At 38.9% G+C, this 20,961-nt stretch overlaps 1 protein-coding gene across 14 annotated transcripts in view; it reads left to right on the top strand.

The window, feature by feature from the left end:
• EBF1 (EBF transcription factor 1) overlaps positions 1-20,961 on the top strand; it is a 392,209-nt gene that overhangs the window by 278,189 nt on the left and 93,059 nt on the right. For 7 of the 14 annotated variants that reach the window (XM_077895685.1, XM_077895690.1, XM_077895688.1 and 4 more), the window contains one exon: positions 17,320-17,453. In XM_077895685.1, the coding sequence (XP_077751811.1) occupies positions 17,320-17,453 (134 nt within the window). The remainder of the gene's footprint in view (positions 1-17,319; positions 17,454-20,961) is intronic. The other 7 variants (XM_077895687.1, XM_077895691.1, XM_077895689.1 and 4 more) reach the window with 1 other exon arrangement.

A 20,961-nucleotide genomic window follows, 5' to 3' on the forward strand; every position in this document is an offset into this window, starting at 1 on the left:
TTTTGTCTTATATTTGGTTACAAAAGCATTGTAATTCCAATTGTGCTTATTTGAATAATTGATTGTTCCAAATTGAGGGCCTTTCTCTACCTACTTGCCACAGGAATGTCCCTCACTTGAGAATTTCAGAGGATTCAAGTGATATGAACATGCAAATGAAAGCTTCTGTGTACTGGTCATTAATCTTATTAAGAGGAGATATTTAGGGTCAGTGACTAGGAGCGGGCTTGAAACATCTTTGAGCATTTTCAGTTATACCTTCATAAATAAATAAAAACGGATCCTGCCTCTACCTTGCTGCGTGACTCAAGTATGTACTTTGATTTTCTTGGGCCTCAGTTTCCTTATCAATTAAAGGAGGAGCTTGATAGATTCCTTCAAGTCCTGAAGATTTGTTGTTTGAATTCAGTTGATTGTGTGAGAGGTCTTCTGTCTCTGCCCTGGGGAGTGGCCACCACAATGCCAAGGTGATGGTCATTCCACAGGATAGATCTTAGGCCAGCTTCCCTTCACCTTGAGCATTACTGCAAGAGATTAACAGTAGGTTCTAGGAGGCCCTAGAAAAGTCCCCATGTGTGGCATGTACAACCACTTAGGTAGCTCTCACCCAGAAATTCTCTCTGAATTTCTTTAACTGAGATTGTAGTGTTGAAACCACTTGATGGTTAGCAGTGAGCTATTAGACTGTGTTTCCCATGCAGCATGTGAGGTGATTTTAGGTGATGAGAGGAAAACATTAAAAAAAAAAAAAATTAAATCGTTATGTGTCTATCTTGATGCATATGCAAGCAAGCAAACAAACAAAAACATAGTACTCCAAAGTCATGATCTCTGTTATTGCTAAGGGCAAGACTGAATTTAAAGAAAAAGAAAGTCAGTCTAAACAAAAATAGCTTCTAGATTAATTAATATTAAGTAGGTCATAGTGTAAGTGGTACTGGGATAGAACAAAATCAGGACTGAAGTTTGGGAAAGTGTTTTAGAGGGCTTAAGGGTTGGGGAAGTAATAATTCTTTCAAATAATCAGGAAACAGTGCAGGACCCTGGGAAACAATTTTTTTTTTTAAAGAATCAAATGTTGTTTAATTTTTTAAAAAGAAAACCTTTTTAGTTTAGTTTACCATTAGAATAGACTTACTGTCCTTGTAGGATTTTAAAAATCAAAATGTTTCCCAAGCTGTTAACTCAGTTTTTATTTTTAAACGAGTCGTGTCTATATGTCAGAGGGCAGAAATTAGTGTGGAAAGGAGGATTTGAGTCAAGGGAGAGAATCAGCCAGGGTCCACCCAGGCAGCACATTATGATAATATATACGGAACCAGCTGGACACTGAGCAAAGCTGACATTGTGTTGTCAGGGGCAGAATCACCCATCAATTTCCGAGATAGAATTTGAGTTCAAATGACAGAAAGAGCAGCAACTGTGTTGAAACTGATGCATGGGGGAGGGGGTGGGCAGGCAGGAACCAGCCAGGCCTAAAGACAGGAAGTGCTGGTACCTCCGGAAGGGGGTGGCTCTGTTTTCTCATCTGGCTGCTACCCTTCCTTCTAACCTTAACATCTGTCAGCAAGATCCACCTGGGCCTTTGCATGATTAGAGCCCACTGCAGGGGGAGCTTACTGGTGCTAATTTTAGCTCCCAAGAGCATAGAGTCCCTGCTGCTCCACTGGGGGCCAGATCAGCCTAGGAAAATTAGGATAACAGATTCCAAGGAGCCACTGCTTTTCGATTTTGGAAGTGCAATGTGGATGTACTCATGATTGTTAAGAACAAGTGGAAGAGTTCTCAACTTTTAAACTACTCTGTTTACTTCCTTAAAATACTGACAACTCTGATGATTCTTCTCTACTTCATTCCTTATTCATTCATTCATTCGTTCGTTCATTCATTCATCTATTTAGCATACGCTTACTGATTGTCTATTGTATTAAACAATAGGGATGCCAAGATGAACAAGGCAGGGACAGCTCTTGACATTTTGAGGTATATCGTTGTGTGTGTTCGTGTGTGAATATTATGCAAATAATTACAAAAAATAATTTAGAATGACTTAAATTGCAACGATGGTAAGCACTATAAAAGAGAGACACCAGACTACTAAGAGAGCTTTAAACAAAGGGACTCAGCCAAGTCTAAAGAATCAGAGACACTTTTAAAATACAAACGAGTAGCATTTTGTCAAGCAGAGAAAGAGAGAGCATTTTTGGCAGAGGGATAAGCATGTCCAAATTCCATGTGGAGGCAAAGTATTAGACATCTGGGAGAGGGTTAAGAGGAAAGGTGAGCTAGGTCTGAGATCCATTTTTTGAAAGAATAGCTTTGAGAATTTCCCGTAGATTGGTTCCTCTTTGACTTGGAGATATGGGTCCAATGCATCTTCTTAACCACAGACTAATAGAATTCTTTGCCCAGTAAAATGCTAGTAGGTTTTAGACACTGTTTTGAGTTAATGATATGATGGCAACTTTTGAGCATTTACTACCCATTAGGATTAGGGCTAAGCCCTTTGTATCATCTCTGTTAATACTCTTAACCACCATAGGAGGGCAGTACTATCATTTTCTCTGTTTAGCAAATGAGGGAAACTGAGGCCATCCTTCAAAGTTTGGCTGTGGCCAAAGAAAAAAAGAGTTCAGTTTTTGCATCTGTAGCATTTGGGCCTCCAAGTAGCTGACATAAGGCAGTCATCACCACTGTTCTTTCCCACTGTTTAGTTAACGCTAATCTCCTCACATTGGACTTCAGAGGTGGAGAGAAATTCTCCTGCTATTTGATCATGTAATATAATTCCTGCTTCAATTGAAGCAAATTGACGAAGTTACTCAAAGGCAAATTGAAAAGCCAGATCTGTGCTAAATCCCCAGGGTTTGTTAGTTGGCATGTGCAGTGATATATGGGAAGGTGCTTTTCTGGGTTAAGATAAAAAATCCTGGTATCACGTCACGCTATCAGGCACCCCATCTTAATCTCCCTGTGCCAGCCCTGCAACTTGAAATACTCAGTGGACAGAAATGAAACTTTATAGAAATTAGGTGATCATCATCCTTATCAGATGAATATGATTCCATCAGTATGATTTTAGCATCTTCAGGAAAAAAAAGGGGTGGGGGGGAGATTTACCTGGAGACGAGCAAGAAAGAGTCTGAGAGGTGGACTGTAGGACTTTTCAGCCAGTCTGCCTTGGGCAAGTTGGCTGGGAGATGGCCTAGTAATTAAAATCCTGCTTAAACATATGCTGCTGGTCAGTCATAGTAGAGGCACCGACATGGGAAACCAGACGGTAACCAGAGAAGGAAAAGAAAAGTGAAACACAAAAGTAACACTCTGGAGCCCGCAGGGTGCAGAAATAGATCTGAATTGGACGAATACTTATCTGACCACTAAGCATGAAAGCGGAACCCAAGCACTAATATATTTTTATCCCAATCTGCAAAATTAATCAATATTTTATATGTGAACATATGCTCCTGTGTTGCTGGCTTATTTAATTGACAGTTGCAATCAGCAGGACACCAGTTATTCAAACCCACATTCTTCACCCGTAGTTCTGGGGAGACATGCAGCAGGAGAACACAGGGAATAGAGGTGCAGATAATATCAGCTTTGGGGCCTCGTTTCAACACGTCAGTTTCTCTCACTGACCTTGGGGCAAAGTAAGAAAAATTTCAAAGGATGAGCATATGTAACATAGGTACAAATAGTAATAGACTTTGGCTGTTATTTAGAATGATTAAAATGAATGTGGTTGGTACAAATTGAGAGCTTTCTTTAATTCTTTATTATTCTTTGTCTACTTTGGGGGGGGGGGGCAGAGATTGAAAGCCAATAGATTGTAAGCATCTATTTGATGCCCGGCCTGAAGCAGATGTTTTTGAGTACAATATGCATGGAACTGTGGATGCGGGGACTGTGTCCCAGCAGTTTCAGAGTATTTTATCATTTCTTTGTAGAGAAGGAAAACACAGTTTTGGTCATTCTTTGCTAAAATCTTCTGGCTGAATCATCAAACTAGCTGTGCCCTTCCAGTAACTATTATGTGCAACAAATCAATAAAGTCAGATCTCAGATTCTTCTACCTTTCAACTTTGGCAGAATCCTAGAAACTCTTCTTGATTTGGTTAGCGAAAGCCTGTGGAATTCAATCCTTGTTGCTCAAAAGAAAAAAAAAAAAACAAGTTGGAGAAAATGTTATTAAGGTACTGTTTTAGGATAACCTATTTAGCCAGTAAACTTTTATTATTTTCTTTGTATGCACAAAATTCTATAATGAACACCATTGAGATGGATAATATCCAGATTGAAATGAAAGTTAAGGGGACTGCTCTAGACTTTAAAAATCTAAGTTCTCATAGTGCTGCCACACTTATATTTGATGTTCAGACTTTGACTGTGTGTTTAGCACCAACTTGTAACAATAGAAATGCTTCTAAGCCTGGAAGTCTGGCAGTATTTCCAGTGTTCCTGTGTTTAAATTGGCACCTGTGGTATTATATTAGGATGCCATTTTTTGAACTTGGAAATAGAAGAAGGTAGAGAGAGATTTTACTATAACTCATATGTGGGGCTGAGTCTTAGGGGGAAAATAACTTTGCTTGGAAATAGAGTAGTAATATTCTGTAAAGTTAATAAATATCTGCACTCTATCTTGGGAATAGGAATTGCACAACTAAGATTTTATGGGATTTTGGCTGTAGTATTTGCATGATTGAAGTGAATGTTTTAGCCAAACTGAGCAGAAATTTTAGATAAATACCAAAATTGAAGGGTAGTTTGTGTGTTTTAAATATTTGACTTTATCAACCAGTGTGGACTCTCAAAAGTCTCAAGTTCAAGTGAGTCTCTCAAATTCAGTTACCTCATTTGTAAAGTGGAATTTAGAATAAACAGCTGCTTGTCTGCTCCTCAGGGTTGATACTGAGAATAATTGAGAAAATGCATGGGCAAACCCTTTGAAGACTTAACAATGCTAGTTAATTGTCAGGTATTGGTTACGTATGGAGTACTGTCTAACCAGTTTGTGAATGAATGAGGTCCCTGCCTGCAGCAGATGTGTTGACTTTGGGTTGATTTGCAGACCCATATAGCCCCAGCTATCCACATACATACATATCAAGATAAAAGTTCAAGACAAAGTGCAATTAGTGACAAATGAATGGGAAAGAGATGAAGAAATTCACCAAAAAGTATTTTATAGCCTGGGATAGGAAGAAACTGTTTCATGCAGAAGACTAGTCTTTATGGTACAGTATTGTTTGGGTAGAACTTTCCTGAAAAAGAAATGCTGGAGATGTGCAAAGCACATTTGGAAACAGTGAATTTAGAGAGCCTGTCATCATCTTCATTTTCTTTTTCCTTATATTCCTTCTCCTTCTCCTGCAACATCTCATCTTTTTCATTCTATCTCACATTTGTTCATTGCTTACTCCATGCAGAGCTCTGTGCACATGGATTAATTTATTTAAACCCCACAACAACCTCATGAGATGAGTTCTCTTATTGTTATTCCCAATTAAAGCAATAGAAACTGAGGCTTAAGAAAAGCAATTTGCCCAAACTGGTAAATGATGAAGCTGTAATGTGAGCTTAGGCCTCCTGAATCGAGAGCCAGTGGTCCCAACTGTTGCCAAGTCCTGCTTCCAGTTTGAGAGAGATGGGGAATGAGGTTGGAAGGGGAGAACTGGCCAGACTCACGAGGGTGGACTTGATCCATAGGCCAAGGGGAAAACAGAAAGCTTTCGAACAGAGCAGTAACATTTTGAAAGCTGGCATATGTGGAAGGTTAATCTGGGTTTTGGTATGTAGGCGAGATTTAGCACATAATTAATAATCCGATAGTAGAAATGAATTACAAACAAGCAAGTGTGAGTGTTTGCTCTTTGCAGCCCATATGGAACAGCCCAGACTCCAAAGAGTAATTTTTGAGGAAGTTGAGTCAGTCACCATGTCCACTCTACTTTGCTCCTCTGTCTGGATACATTTGATGATACACATTCCGGTGCTTTGTGACGTCACTGATCATCACCACGGAAACATCTGGGCTGTAACAAACACTGGAGTGCAGCGTCACTGAATGTGTCAGGGAGGAGAGGAAACTGGCTTAAAACGATAAGACTCTCAATAATAAAAATTCAGTCAAATACGTGAGCAGCAGCAGCCTTGGTCATGAAGAGAAATAGAAGCATTACTATTCTGAAAGGCACAGAGCAGGAGTTGTGCATTACTGAAGGTTGAGCCAGGTTGATTTTTAGATGCTGCTCACATTCAAAACACGATTTCCTTAAAAAGTCACTATCTATGCTGTCTTGCATGATGACGGTAGAAATCTTTCAGGAGCTGGGAGCTGGTCTCTCAAACTGCTTCTGGAAAACCTTCTACATAGTGGAAGTAGGCTAGCTGGGGACCTTTACGTTGTTATGGGAGAAGCCTTTAACAATCAGAAGGAGAATTGGCAGGGGTTGTGGTTTGGGTTTATTGTTTGATGAGTCAGTGGGCAGTATTAGTTGTATAGTTGCAGAGATTAATAACTAAAAGGTGATTCTTGGCCCTTCAAAAATAAAGATGTTCACTAGCGGATCAAATCGTGAATTGACTCTAGCTCTAAGCCATGTGTAGTTTGGTTTGCATGGTGCTTTAAGAAAGTGTGTATTTGTTGCTTTACAATAGAAAATAAAGAGATTTTACCTAAAATCCAGGTTTGCAAATTCTCTTTATATTCAGAAGAGCTGGTAGTGTTGGAGCCATTTTCAAATGGCAACACTTAGGCCAAACTGAGAAGTTGTGTCCCTTTTGGGTAGGGTATATACTCTATGATTAGCCACAACGTGCATGTCTCCCATTTTGTTATCCCTAGACCATTTGATTTACTGACTTTCCTGCTTGGCTCTGTGAGCACTGGATTTTGTGATCATTGTTGAAGGGATTAGAGATTAGTTATTCCTAGCACAGTTCCTGGTATATGGATGGTACCTCATAAATGGTAGCTCTGATTGTTCTTTATCAATTACAGGCTCAGTTATTTAAACTCGATCCTTAGATCAATGCTGCCTGATATGACTTTCTGTGATGATGGAAATGAACTCTGTGCTGTCTGATGTGCTAGTCACTAGTCACATGTAGCTATTGACCACTTGAAATGTGGCTAGTATGACCAAGAAAATAATTTTAATTAAAAATTAAATTTCAGTAGCAGTATATGGCTAGTGACTACCATATTGGGCAAAGCAGATTCAGTAATGAGATTGAACATCCACTGTCCTCGTTTACAATACAATGTGGAGAATAGACACTAGGGCTGTGTGTTCATTGTACAAGTCATTACTTAGAGGGAGCTTCATCACTTAGGATCACCTACTTCCTGAAGGGGAGCCACCTTTTATCACTCTTCTACAATTCTTGACAAAAACACATGCCATAGACATATGTTTTATAAAATGTTGTATGTACATTTGTACCAATATATGCAAATCACCTTAAGCTCGAATGCAAAGTTTCACTGCTTTCTGCCCTCTAGCTGTCCAGTTAAGGGTACTGTGTAAACATAATAACTAGACCTGTCTGTGAAAAAGCCTGAATTTTTTGATGAGCTGCTGGCCCCTACCATTTATGATGGCATAAGGCCAAGAGCCAATGTTACCAAGGGGATTATGGAAAACAGTGGAGCCCTCCTAGACTGCTAGAGGGATCTTATATCTTAAGACTCAAGCTCTTCAGGCTGCAGTCTCTTACGTTGTTTCCATCACAAGCCTACGTTGAGCACATTTGATGATCACATTGCCATAAACCAGCCCCAAAGGAGGATTCTAAAAGATCCTTCTTTTGCAGAACTTATTCATTCACTTGCATGTTGTCTGCTTTGCTGAGCCCAGCAGTCACAGCCCTCCCTTTCCTCCCTTTTCCTTTGTCACAGGGTTGGAAACCCCAGCACCATCTATCAGGCTCTGGCTTATTGGTTACTTACTGGCCTCTGGCCTGAAACTTGCCCCAGCCTACTTTTCCAGCTGAAAAATAAGTAACTTCACCTCTTCTAGGGATGTATGCACAGGAGAGCAAAATAGACATTAGCCTGTTTCATTCAAGATGAAACTCTGAGTTACAAACCCCTGCCCCTTAAAAAAAGCCTCCTGAAAAACATGGAGATTCTCCTGAAAATGATAGAAATGGCTATGGTAGCTCATTTTATCAAATGAGGATGAATACCAATCTTCTTGTAATGAAAAAAAAAACATACGTGAATATTCTGCTTGGATCATTCATCGAGTCTGAAGTGTATATCATCTTTTCTCATAGATTCTGCAGAGAGAATACCAAGTCTTCCTTTTTGACCTTTATGGGCAAATATCTTTATGGGCAAATATCAGTGTAAACTCGTGCTATGACAGTGACTTGAATGAGTCCTAGAATTCAGTAGGAGAAAGACTAAAGCCTCTTACAACAATAATGAAAGAGCCTACATAGTTTTAAATTCCTTCTTAGGTAAATTCTTTGCAAAAATGTTTTTGAGAACAAGACCAAGCTGATCTCAACTGAGACTAACTAATGAAATGTTAAATTATCTGCACACAGATATGTTTTCAATGTTGAATTTAGTCCGGCTCCCAGACACAAGGCGGCTAAAAATTCATATTCAGATAAGGAAAGGCAAACCTTGGCGAACAGATGGAGCAGAGTTCAGCATAAAGGTTTAATCCTATCAGGCCGATTCCTGTATGACCATCTGGATAATCCGGCACACACATTCAAGGCCTGTTAAAAATACGACTCCAGCCAAGATTAACATCACAGATTTTCCACTAGACTTGCTCATATTTGACTTTATGATTTTCCAGGCCCAAGAAGATTGCCTGTGAATAAAGACTTGAGTATTCCTTGAAGAAGCACTTCCATGTTTTTTTTTTTTTTTTTAACCTGTAAATTGTTTCCTCTTTTCACAGTATTGGCTGTCCATTTTTGGAAAGTTATTTTCATTTCCCTTTCTTCCCTAGCTTTCATATCTAGAACTTTTCTTATAACAGGATAATACGGAGAATTAGGCTAAAAATAATTTTGTGCATGAAAGTTCTCCTTGTCAGGAAGAGTTATTTACTTATTGTATAATCAGAGGCAAGTGAATTTACTATTGTTGCAACAAATATCACAATTGGATCCATGAATAATTCATTTTGAGGGTTATCTCACTTTCCACCATAATTTTTTTTTCCAACGGTGTGGCTGATGATCATAGAACAAGAGAAAAAAAGAAAAGAAAAAAAAAACCCTGGTGGCAGTTATTTGCCGTTAGTTGTTGTAGGATTAATATTTTGTACATTTTAATTTTGGATTTGGCAGATCAAACATGAAGTGGAAAACAGCACATTCTCACCTCCTTGAGTTATAAAATTCTGAGCTTCCGAAGTGTTAACAAACAATTTTTGCATATTATGAAACAATGCTGTGTTGCATGTCATTGAATCAAAAAGCCTTCAACAAGTCTTTCAAGTGCAATTTAGAAGTTACAGGTACATCAAAATGTCAAGATTTTTCACTGCTAAATTGTTAAATAACCCTGTTACTGAACCTGCGCAGAGTTATGGATCTCAGATAGACAAACTCAGAAATCTAAAAGTGCTTGCCTTAAAATGTTTAGATTACAGTTGTTGCACTAGGATTTCTGTCCTTCCCTTGCTCAGGTCTGTGTCCACTGATTGTTGAAAAATTTTGCTGATTCAGTATAGAGTAAGAAAGCTGCAAATTAAACAGAAAGCTAATGGTTCCTATTTGGGCTTGCTCTGCATTTAGCAAACGGCATAGCTTGGAACTTAGCTAAACTGAGATACACCTAGATATTCACATTAGGTTAACTCTGTGTTAATGTAGATGGATGTTGGAACTACGTTTCCATCCACTGACTATGAATTTTTTCTCTTCTCCTTTTCTGTGAGAGCCATTAGTGTTGTCAAAATGAAGGGCTTTGCCAAATAAAGTCATTTTGGAATAAAGGATGAAAAACACTTGAAATTCTCAATCTCCTCATTTAATATTTAATAGATTTAATTGCATGTGGTACTGAGAAATCTCTGTATCATGGGTTACATTTCTCTTCAAAGTGACACACACACACAGACACACACACACACAGAGGCAGAATCTCTTTGCATATATAATATATTATTCTTTGCCAAGTAATATCTAGATGAGCTAGTGGATGGGGTAATAAATGCAGACCAATAACAAAACAAAATGAAGACCCTACTAAAACAATAAAATGCTTAACTGCATAAAGCAATTACTGAAAAAAAATAAAAGAAGGCAGAAATAAACCTAGTAATTCAAGAGTTTTATTTATTTGTTTATTTGTATTCGAGAGCTATGTGTGTTTGTTTACTAGCTGACTAGGAGTCTGTGGTGAGGTTAGCAATCTGACAGTGAGGTTTGCACCTGCTGGTGCTAGGGTTTGGGTTGGGCATTATAACTGCTGTGGGTTTCCAAGGCATCCAGTTGGAAGGTTGGTGAACCCGGAACAGTTTTACATCCTGTACATGGTAAAAAGATAGAGGGTCAGTCTTCCCACTAGGGGAGAACTTTCTGCTTGTCCTCCTCCCTGGCCAGTAGCTGCCAGTTTTCAGGATCAAAGAATATGCAGATGTTGATGCTGCTGATCTGGGAGTAGTCAAGAGAGTAATCATTTCAGTTAAAATACGCAGCAAGAGCAATTGTTTTGACTTAACATGAAAGGCAGATATGTGTGTGTTGAGTCCACGTAGGAGTACTTTGAGTTCTGTCGATCTTTGGGACAGGCCTGCTCTCAAACACAGCTTCACCAAAATCCAATAGCTACAGGGATTAAAGGCCTGAGATTATATGAAGTCACAGGTATCCTACAGGAATGGGGTGAGTTCATGGTTTTCACAAGTCTCAAAAATTTGGGACAACAACAGTAAAGTCAGTTCCTTATTTCTGAAAAGATCACCATTTATATTCATTCCAGGCAAATGAGAGCCTTAACAAACAAACAAACAAACAAACAAAAAACCCAAACCATTGCACCTTGTAGGGACTGATGCCAAATCCACCTCTTCAGTAAATGTAGCTGGCTAGGTTAGCAAGTGACGGGATTGGAAGTTCCTAGGAAAACTACACAACCTGGAATGACGAGACTATTGGGTATTCTAGTGAATAAATAAACTCTCACTAATGGGGAACTGGTGATAACGATAATTATTATAGCAGCAACTAGCATGCTATGTGCCCGGCCCATAGGAAAACAACAAAACACCAGCAGACACCTGCATTTTGCCACAAGTCTGTGAGCAGAAACCACTGCTTCGAGGGGGGAGACCTTTAGAGAGGCTAAGTGACTGCTTCAAGGTCTCACTGAGTGAGAGAGGTGGAATTTGAACAGCTGGAGCTGTTGCCCATTTGCAAATACCATAATACTCTGGATGTTAAAACAACTTAACATACATAATTGCATCTTTCTGTCTTTATTCAGGAGCCAGTTAAGGACTAGTGCCAGCATCGTCACCTCCATTGTAAGCATCAGTTATCTGCTCCATCAAAATGCTCATTAATAGAGAGCTCTGGCTAACAGAATGCTGGAAAAGGAGAGTTTACATCTTTTCATATGCTGTACACAATAGAAATAGAAAATGAGCTGAATATCCATTTTAGTGGAATTTTATCTTGAGGTTTAGAATGGGATTAGAACATTTCTAAATTTATACATTTTACCAACTGATGAAATGCTGTTTCCCCAGCACATATAAATACAGGAATGGAGAAAAGAGCCAAACAATACATCTCTAATGAGGCTTCTGTAAAAGAACAACTGTCACAAAGCCTCATTTTGGAGATAAGAGATAATAAATCTTGCACCCAGGTCATCTACACTGCTACTCCAAACAACTGAAGTATTGATCACAGTACAAAGATTTCGGAGGCAAAAGTAAGAGCAGCCCCAGGACCCTGCTGATAGCGGCACACACCACTAATTCACCTCAATGGGCAGGCACCTCTGAGCTCAATTAACCCTTATTCCCAAGGCCACCCATAAACCCTGAGGTAAACATGGCTTTCCTGGCACTTGCTTTCTATCAATGAAATAGATCATTTCTATTGGAGGCTAAGGCACAATTTTAACTTACAAATTTACCTTGCTATAAAGAGCCTGATGCTTCCAATGCGAGTGAGCAGGCACTTGAATCTTGTAACATTGATTCTGTAAATCAGAGAATTTTAAACTGCTGAGGGCATCTGTGATTTCTTCTGCCTTCTGTGGCCATTGGAAGGAAATATAAATGCTCTGGATCGTCTACACACAGAGCATTAGTAGTTAATATGTACTGGAGACCGAATGATTCCCTCCCTCCCTCCCTCCCTCCCTCTCTCTCTCTCTCTTTCTTCTTCCTTCCTTTCTTTCTTTCTTTCTTTCTTTCTTTCTTTCTTTCTTTCTTTCTTTCTTTCTTTCTTTCTTTTCTTCTTCTTCTTTCTTCTTCTTTTCATTCTTCCCTCTCTTTTTCTTCTCACCACGACCATTGTTCAGAAGCAAATTGGAAATCTGGTAATTAGGCCCTGACTCACGGTGTAGTATTAGAGTCCCGAGCCAAAGTTCAACACCCTGAAATGAAATTTAAACCAATTAATCTGTTAGATTTTTATCGCTTGTCCGTGTTTTCTCAGCAATTCCCCCAGCACGTGGCCTTTGATCAACTCTCATACAAACGCTAAAATGTGTGCCTGCTGCTAGCAAGATGGGAATGACATTAACATGGTACTCATAAAACAATCAGAGCAGAGAAGCCCTCAAACAGGCAGGGCATGGTAATATTTAATAAAAGCACACACATAATCTTCAGAATTAGCATTTTGTGCCTTGCAGTACCTTTGGGAGAAGAGCTTTTATTTGTGGAGTGATCATTATTATAACAAAGAAGAGCTACCTAATAATTTCCACTTTAACTCTGCAATGTGCCACGAGCATTTCAGAGCCATTATGCTAAACTGTGGTGGGGTAATCATGTTATTGTCATAGTTTGAAGGAAAGAAAATCTCCTCTACTTTGGTGGCTGTTGGGGGTGGGGGAAGAGGTAAAAAAGAAAAAAAAAAAAAGACCAAAAAAAATCAACTTCAACTTTTATTTTTAATGAGATTTAGAACCAGGATTTGACTCTCTGTCCTTGTGGTTACCAAGAGTGTGAAATTCCTTGGTGAAGAAGAATCTTTTATTAATTAAATCAAGATTTGGCTGGTGAAAGTGGTTTTGTATTCAATCAAATCCACTCCCTTCCCCAATTTTGTAATATTTTCATGGAGATAGAATTGTATTGATTATTACACTCTTGGGTTGGACTGAATTCATTTGTAAATATTCTCACCTTCAAATTCTACTGAACACATCCACCATGACTATTAAAAATGATCTCTCCTTTCTTCCTCTCTGTGTCTTTTTGGATATCCTGAGTGAAAGAAAAACAAGTCCTTGGCTACTTCAGATGTGATCTGGGCTTTCTCAGAGTAAAGCTTACCCAGAAAGAAGAGAGGAGAGGCTCAGGATCTGTTAATCAGCACAGCCGGACCTTTTTTTTTTTTTTTTTTTTAAATTAGTATCAATTTGTTCTAAATAGTACAACCTTTATCTCTTACAAAATTAAATGCTGTTATTTAATTTTTATTATGATAACATATTACCTTAATGTGTGTTTATGGAAAATATTCAAACCATACCACGTTTTTAAGAGTAAATTTAATGGTCTCCTTGCCCCCTCAGCCCCATTGCAGTCACATTGCTGTGTTTCATATGGACCCACTGGAGACCGTGGCTATACATCCTTCCAGATCTTTGTTCACATGTAACTACATACACACAAACACAGGTGTGTCTATGGGCTCATATATGTCATTTTTTTAAGTTAACAGGATCACACTGTTCATTAGACTACCAATTGCTTTTTTACTTACTAACATACTTTGTCATCTTTCCATGTTAGTTTGGAAAAATCTTTTCCATCCATTCAAATGACATTCCTAATACTCTGTAGTATGGATATACCAACATTTATTTGGCCACTCTCTTATTGGAGGCACCTAGATGCTTGGATTTTTTACTGTGGATACTGCAGCGAACTTTTGGGTACCTGTAGTGGTAGGCACATTTGCAAGTATTTCCTGGACTGCTTTTACTCTGGCAAGTTTGTTTGTGACTAAGATAAAGGGGTAAAACGGTGGCCTAGGAGTTAAAGTTAGATGATAAATATTTTGTTTACCACCTGTAAGTTTAAAAAATTTGAATTAGCTGCCAGCATTTAGAGATTGGGAAATTCACATAAAAATCTGGTTCTCAGCCTCTTTCAAAAGATCAGAAGCCCAAACTGCACTGGGCAAGCACTGGTGTGGGGGTACCAGTGGCTAGAACTTCTCCAATTCTTGGCATCAGGAGCCATCCATCTCATGCTTGTTCTGAGACTCTGAGCTGCTGTATTCATTTGTAGTTTTGCCTTGGCCTGTATGGATCTGTGAGTGTTAACAACTGCTCTCAGGCCTGATCTGCTTAGCTAGTCACAGTGTCTTCTACCTTGCATTATTGACACTTTAGAGTTCTTCATTTGGCGGAACTATCCCCTGCATTGTTGAATAGTTAGCATCTTTGACTTCCTGGCACTAAATGCCAATAACATCTCTTTGCCCACCCACCCCCCATCGGTGTAACGGCACATGAGTCCTTTACATATTTTCCAAATTTTCCAGTGGGGAAATACCACAGAGTTTCCCCTCAAGACTGCTATGCCACACAGATGTATAGAAGCACCTTTAGAATGCCTTGAAGCCCAGCTTTACAAAGGTCTACATAACTAACTTGTTCTAGGAATGACATGTAGTCTCTAAGATAGAACAATGGATCGTTGTGTATAGAGGTAGGATGGACCAAGGGGTACGTCACTGTTTTCATGAAATACCCCCTATTTTATTCACCAGAAAGCTAAGAAAATGGTGTCACATATTGTCTCCTCACCAGCTTATCTCTGGAAGCTTGATGATCTTTCTTTCCTCTGGCTAGTTGACACTTAGCTTTGTTTCTGGTTTATTGCTCACAGAATTTGAAAACATTATCACTTTCCTTAGGAAGTGTTTGAAAGCACATATGTACACACACACATGCACACACACACACATATACACAGACACTTACATGCCTTCTTTATCCTATAAAAAACAAATGGAAAGAAGTGAGAGAGGACCAAGTCTAAAACCAGCTTGACCATGCTAACAGATTGTCTTTAGTATAGGAGAGTCTCTCAGAGATAGACCAACACCATTCTGCCTCCTTTGTACAATGATAAGTAAGCCTGAAAGATCCATACTTATTTTAAGAAATATCTAAAGAAATATACTTATCCAAAGAAATTTGCATGATTACAAAAATAAAATTTTAGAAATTAAAAGAAAGTTAATACAGATAATAAACACCCTAAACAACTGTTTTGTTGTTTATGAGAGTAGTCACATGGTGAGCATTTATTTAATCATACCATTGGATTTCACACTCTGTCATTAGGCAAGTCTCTTTGAACAGACAAGTTCAGTTAAACCAAGATCCTGTTCTCAGAAGTATTTGGAGATATGGCTCCCTTTCTACCCTACTTTAGCAACTAAGTACTCTGACTTAGAAATAAGAATTGAAATTTTGAGACATTAACTAGAATGTTTCCAAACTGCTTTTATTTTAGGAATTCTATATAGTTTTTAAATGTGCTTTATTTCTCTTATAAATTTCTTGAAGTCATGCGTCATATGCTATCATTGGTTTGGGAATACTCAAGCATGCATTTAAACATCTTTACTTTTAAGGAAAAATTCTGCTTAAGAAAAAGTCCTGTGCCTGTGGAGCATTGATCACAATCTTTATGTGTGTTAAAAATTGGACAAAAATTTTCAAGTCATGAATCATTTACATTTTCTTGATTAATTATTTTGTTTTTGGGAGAAAGTGAAGGAGAGAAAAGGCATCTGAACTGCCCAGTTTTAGTTGTAAATGCATTACTATGAGTTCAGCCAACATGAAATGTTTAGTTTGGATATTTCCTAATTTCTCTGTGCTATTTTATAAGATGAATTTGAATCAAAATCAAACCCATTCTACTTGTTTGTGTGGTGGCACGTGAGCAATGGTCCCACTGGGCTAGGCTTTATATTTTCTTTTCTTCTTGCAAAAGTTAAAGCGTGATATTTTGCCAAATTTGACAAAGCCCAATAGTTTTTTTCCCCAGCTTATTCCTGTTAAAATTAACTGGTGCTCCCATTGGCTTCAATATTTGGAAAGTCAGTCTTGGATACTTAATAAACTGTTTATTAAAGAGAAGGGTCTTGTTTCCTCTCCTTGCAAAATATCTCCCTAGCTTTAGAATTTTGCTTTGTTCTTGTTCATAAAAGTAATCATGAGAATAACAACATGGCATCATGGAGTTAAGAACCCTTGGTGCCTTCTGAGACATTTCAAAAACATAATCCTACAATTACATTTATGCCTAGCAATTCTGTTGAAAGTACGCCATGCTCACCAGGCAAGCCACCTCTAGTCTGTTTGGAATCATAGTATTTGCGAATAATTTCCCACCTCCAAGGGCCATTTATAGTGGAAAGAGAAGAGATATGAAATTTTTAAAAAGTCTATTTAAGAGTTTTATGCCTGGAAATGGCAACACAGCAAAGGTCATGGGACTTTCTGTGGTTCAGCCCTGACAGCTATTTGGTTACATAATTCACCCTGGGTGACCTGCATACTTTACATCTAGAAAATGGGATTCATGATATTGGTTGAGAAAAACCTTAATGACTACTAATGAAGAATGTTGCTGTGTTAGTGTTACAGATAGAAGGCACGGAGCAAGAATATTTTCTTGTTTCGGCCTTTCTTTCTCACTTCCCTTTGGACAGAAATGCTTATCTAAAAATGTATCGATTTTCTTTTCGGGAAGAATGTCTAATTATGAAGCAATTCTATAAGGTCTCCAGTGTGTTCCAAAAAGCCACCCATTCTTTTTTTATTTTTAGCTTCTCACAAATTAAATTTTGCTTCTGTGTTTTATTTCATAAGATTTCAGGTTTGAAAATAATTGGGCAAAATATATGTATGTCAATAGAAACAATGAAAAAAAAAAAGCTTTTAAAAACTGAAATTGCACCCTTAGGTTTCAGGTCCTAAAGCAGCTAGGAAATGCTGAGATCTTGGGGGACTTTCTGTTAGTGAAAAGATAAAAGATATATTTTTTTTTTCTTTTTCTCAAGTCTCCATCATTAAAGTTTGGTTCTAACAGCAGACTCCTTCTCTTTTTCATGTGTGTTGAAAAGCAGCTACTCCCTGTATCAAAGCCATCAGCCCGAGTGAAGGATGGACGACGGGAGGCGCGACTGTGATCATCATAGGGGACAATTTCTTTGATGGGTTACAGGTCATATTCGGTACCATGCTGGTCTGGAGTGAGGTAGGTGTTGTCTGAACATTAATATCTAATAGCTTGGTCTAGTTGAGGATACTGTCTACACTTGAATTTCTAATAGAGTGTGTGTAGAATTTCGTGGTGCCACCCTGGGTGGGCCAGCTCTAGTCTGCAGAACTCTGGGAAAGTAGAGGACCTGGGTTGGGTATACCTGGAAGTGCCACTCTCTACTGGAATGACTTCCATCCTCTGGCCCGTAAGCACCAGGAGAGCTTTGTTTTTGTTTTGTCATTTGTCCTCTTATGCTAGCCATGGTGAGGAGGCCCTATTGTACATTGGAAATTGGAAAGGAGATCCAAAGTCACAAAATATAGAGGAAAAGCCTTGTTCAAACTTTAACAAGGTGATAATCTGTGAATAGTTGTAGATGGGATCTACTGTAGGCCCATCTTCAAGGAACACCATTCATATGACAGTAACAATGCAGGTGTAGATGGATCTTGACTTATTCAGTGATTCTTCATCCAAGAATGAGTGATTTCCCAGGACACCCTTGAAGAACCAAAGGCTTGTTCCAGCCCTAGGAATTTACAGCTCACAGGCATCTCAGTATGTGACCACAACCATGTGAAAATGACTTTGTTCTGTGTGTATAGTGCTTCCTAAGCACTGTGATCATTATTTTAACCTGCCAGTTGACTTGTCTAGCAATAATCAACATTAGCTCAAGATTATAAAACATGAACCTCACTATTATATAGATGCCGTGGAAAACTTGCCTTTGCTTTCTTTCTATGTTTTGAGCCTGGATTTCTCATCCAGCGTGCCCAGAGCTCCTTCTCTTTCACTTCCCCAAAGTTTAGAATAAAACTCATGTTAGGCCCATAAGGTACCACTGATCTTGTCCATGCTGTTTGTTTTACAAGCAGTTGTGTGAATCACTAAACTTTATTGAGACTTTCTGTAACTAGGCACTGTGCTCAGTTATTGACACAGATCATCTCAATCCTTTCCTCTGCAGCATGGGATAAATACTCTTAGCCTTAATCTGTTCTTGATAAAGACACTAAGGCTGAGAGTTAGATATATAGTTACAAAACCCCCAAACAGCTACTGGAAGCCCATGAAGTATGGATCATATGTATGCAGCCACAGAAGTCAGTAGCAGAACAGGAGCTAGAACTCAGATTTTTTATTTCCATTCCTGGCTGTCCTCCCATGACACCACTGTTTAGACCATCTAGATACTTTGTGTCTTCTCTCTAGACAGGCCACAGAGGTAAGCAGAGTAAAGACTGTGATCTTTGAGTATTTTTATCTTTCCAAAGCAGAGCCGGTCTTTCTTTTTAAGCCTTCTGTGTGCACTTCTCACTGCCAGTAACTCACTCGGGCCAGCCTCTTGTCAGCCTGTGGGTCCATTGCTTTTGTGTTTCCCATGCCGCCAACTAGCAGCATGCACTTGGCCAGAGAATCAAAGCTCTTGTAAAACTGAATCAGGGATGGGCTTCTCAGTCCACCAAACTAATTGTTGTCCAAGTTGGATGGAACATCCCAGGCACAAGAAGTGGATTGAGCTCCTGCTGCCAATTGTACCCCATTCTTTGTTGGAACGTTGGGTTGTAAAATTAGAAGCATCACATACATGGCATATTTTGCTGCTAGTCTGGTGTCTTCATCCCTGCTGGAGACAGCATTCCTCCCAAGGACAGCTTCTCCCAGGTCTTGTAAGCTATAAATTCATCCCTTTCTATCCCTAATTCTGTTGCTTATCCTGGAAGTTGGGAGAGGGGAAGAATAAATATAATATGGACTTCTTGCTCCATATTATAGAGACCTGAGAAGTGGGACTCAGAATTGGCAGTAAGTCTTACTGAACCTCTGAGAATAAAGTGGGTTAGTCTGAAGTTTCTTTTAAAGCTTTGTGTCTGTCTTTGCCCAACACTACATTGGTTATGGAACAAGGGCTTTGACATACCAGGAGATCATTAATTTGTACTTCCACCTTGTTCCTAGTCACGGTCCTTGTGTTTCCTCTCTGTCTGCCCACATTCTTGCCCTCTCTTGGGAAAAGGTAAGAAAGACAAAATTCTAATTTAGACTAATCCAGATTGCTTCCAAGTATCTGTTTCCATATGACAAAATCAATACAAATTATGAAAAAAAAAATACCCCAGTAAAGCCATACCTTTGTCTTCCTCCTTCTTCAGTGTGTCCACTGCCACTGTCTTGCATGTACCAGAAACCCCTCACGGTGGATCTTAATGGATCCAACTAGGAGGTGAGGCTGGGGAATGCATGCTCCTTCTTTGGCCACCTCCTCCTCCCAAACTGCTCTCATGTGTGACTATGTCATAAATCAACTATGACCCTTTCCCAGTGCAAACCTACCAGGAATTTCCAAAATGTGGATATTATTTTAAAATAAGTAAATCCTCTATAACATTAGTTTGGGTGTCTGGGTGGAGGATTTTAATTTAGGTTGTTATTATAATAGTCTTGACATTAAGAAAAAATGAGCCTTGCAGAGGTGAACTTTTTATAAATATTTTAAACTATTTATATATCTAGATTTTCATACAGGCTATTTGACAGACATGACTTTTAGTGGATGGAGAGATAATTTGGTACTGCTTCAAATCCAAAAATCCATTGTGTAATAATGAGAAATAGCTCACATTTACAAAGGGTTTACCATGTGTAGGTAATTATTTGCTCCTCATGGTAGCCCTGTGTTAGATATACACGAGTAAACTTAGTGTAGGAGAGGTTGAGAAATTTGCCCATCATCACACAGATAGCTCTAGAGATGCATTTGTATCACAGTGGCTGTTTTTACAAAAAGAATTAAAGCCCAAGTTACTGAGAGAGCAAACGAACACATATGAAAGGAAAGAAGCACAGAAATAGAAGAAAGAAAAAAACATGCATAGTAATCCAGGTAATAGGGTAGTAGAAGTAGTAATAGTAATAGTAGTAGTAACTTCGGTGGGTTTTAATCACATAAAATTACATATGTGCCTTTCATTTTGGTAGAGGCAAAAAATATCAGCCAGGTCTGGGGCCATTTCTACAGGCTTCCATGAGATAGAATCAGAACTCACTCAGTACTGTGAATATTTAAAAGACGATATCTGTGAAAGGTTGGTGGAAAAATGTAGAGTATGACTAATATTCAGCTAACATTCACTGATTACTTAGTTCCTGCCAGGTACCATGCTGAGTATTTGGTGTGGCTCTCATGTGACCATCACAACATCTGTCTACTATGTTGTTCTTGTTTTACTGATGAGGAAATTGAGGCTTGGAGAAGTTAAATCAGCTGCTCCATGTTCAGAGGATGGAGGTGGAATTTGAACCCAGGCAGCCCGACTCCCAGGCCTCATCTTCTAAACTGTCCATTATTTAGCCTATGCCAAAATTGTTACCCTAGTGTTTTAACACATCAGATAAGGTGTAATGCTCACCGTTGCCATTGATGCCTTGTACTGTGGTGAGGCAGGGGTGGGTATCTTAATAGTTATTATCGCCTTCCAGGCTGTGGTAGACTTGGGAT

This window comes from Canis aureus, chromosome 4 (assembly GCF_053574225.1).
Source record: "Canis aureus isolate CA01 chromosome 4, VMU_Caureus_v.1.0, whole genome shotgun sequence".
Classification (NCBI taxonomy): domain Eukaryota; kingdom Metazoa; phylum Chordata; class Mammalia; order Carnivora; family Canidae; genus Canis; species Canis aureus.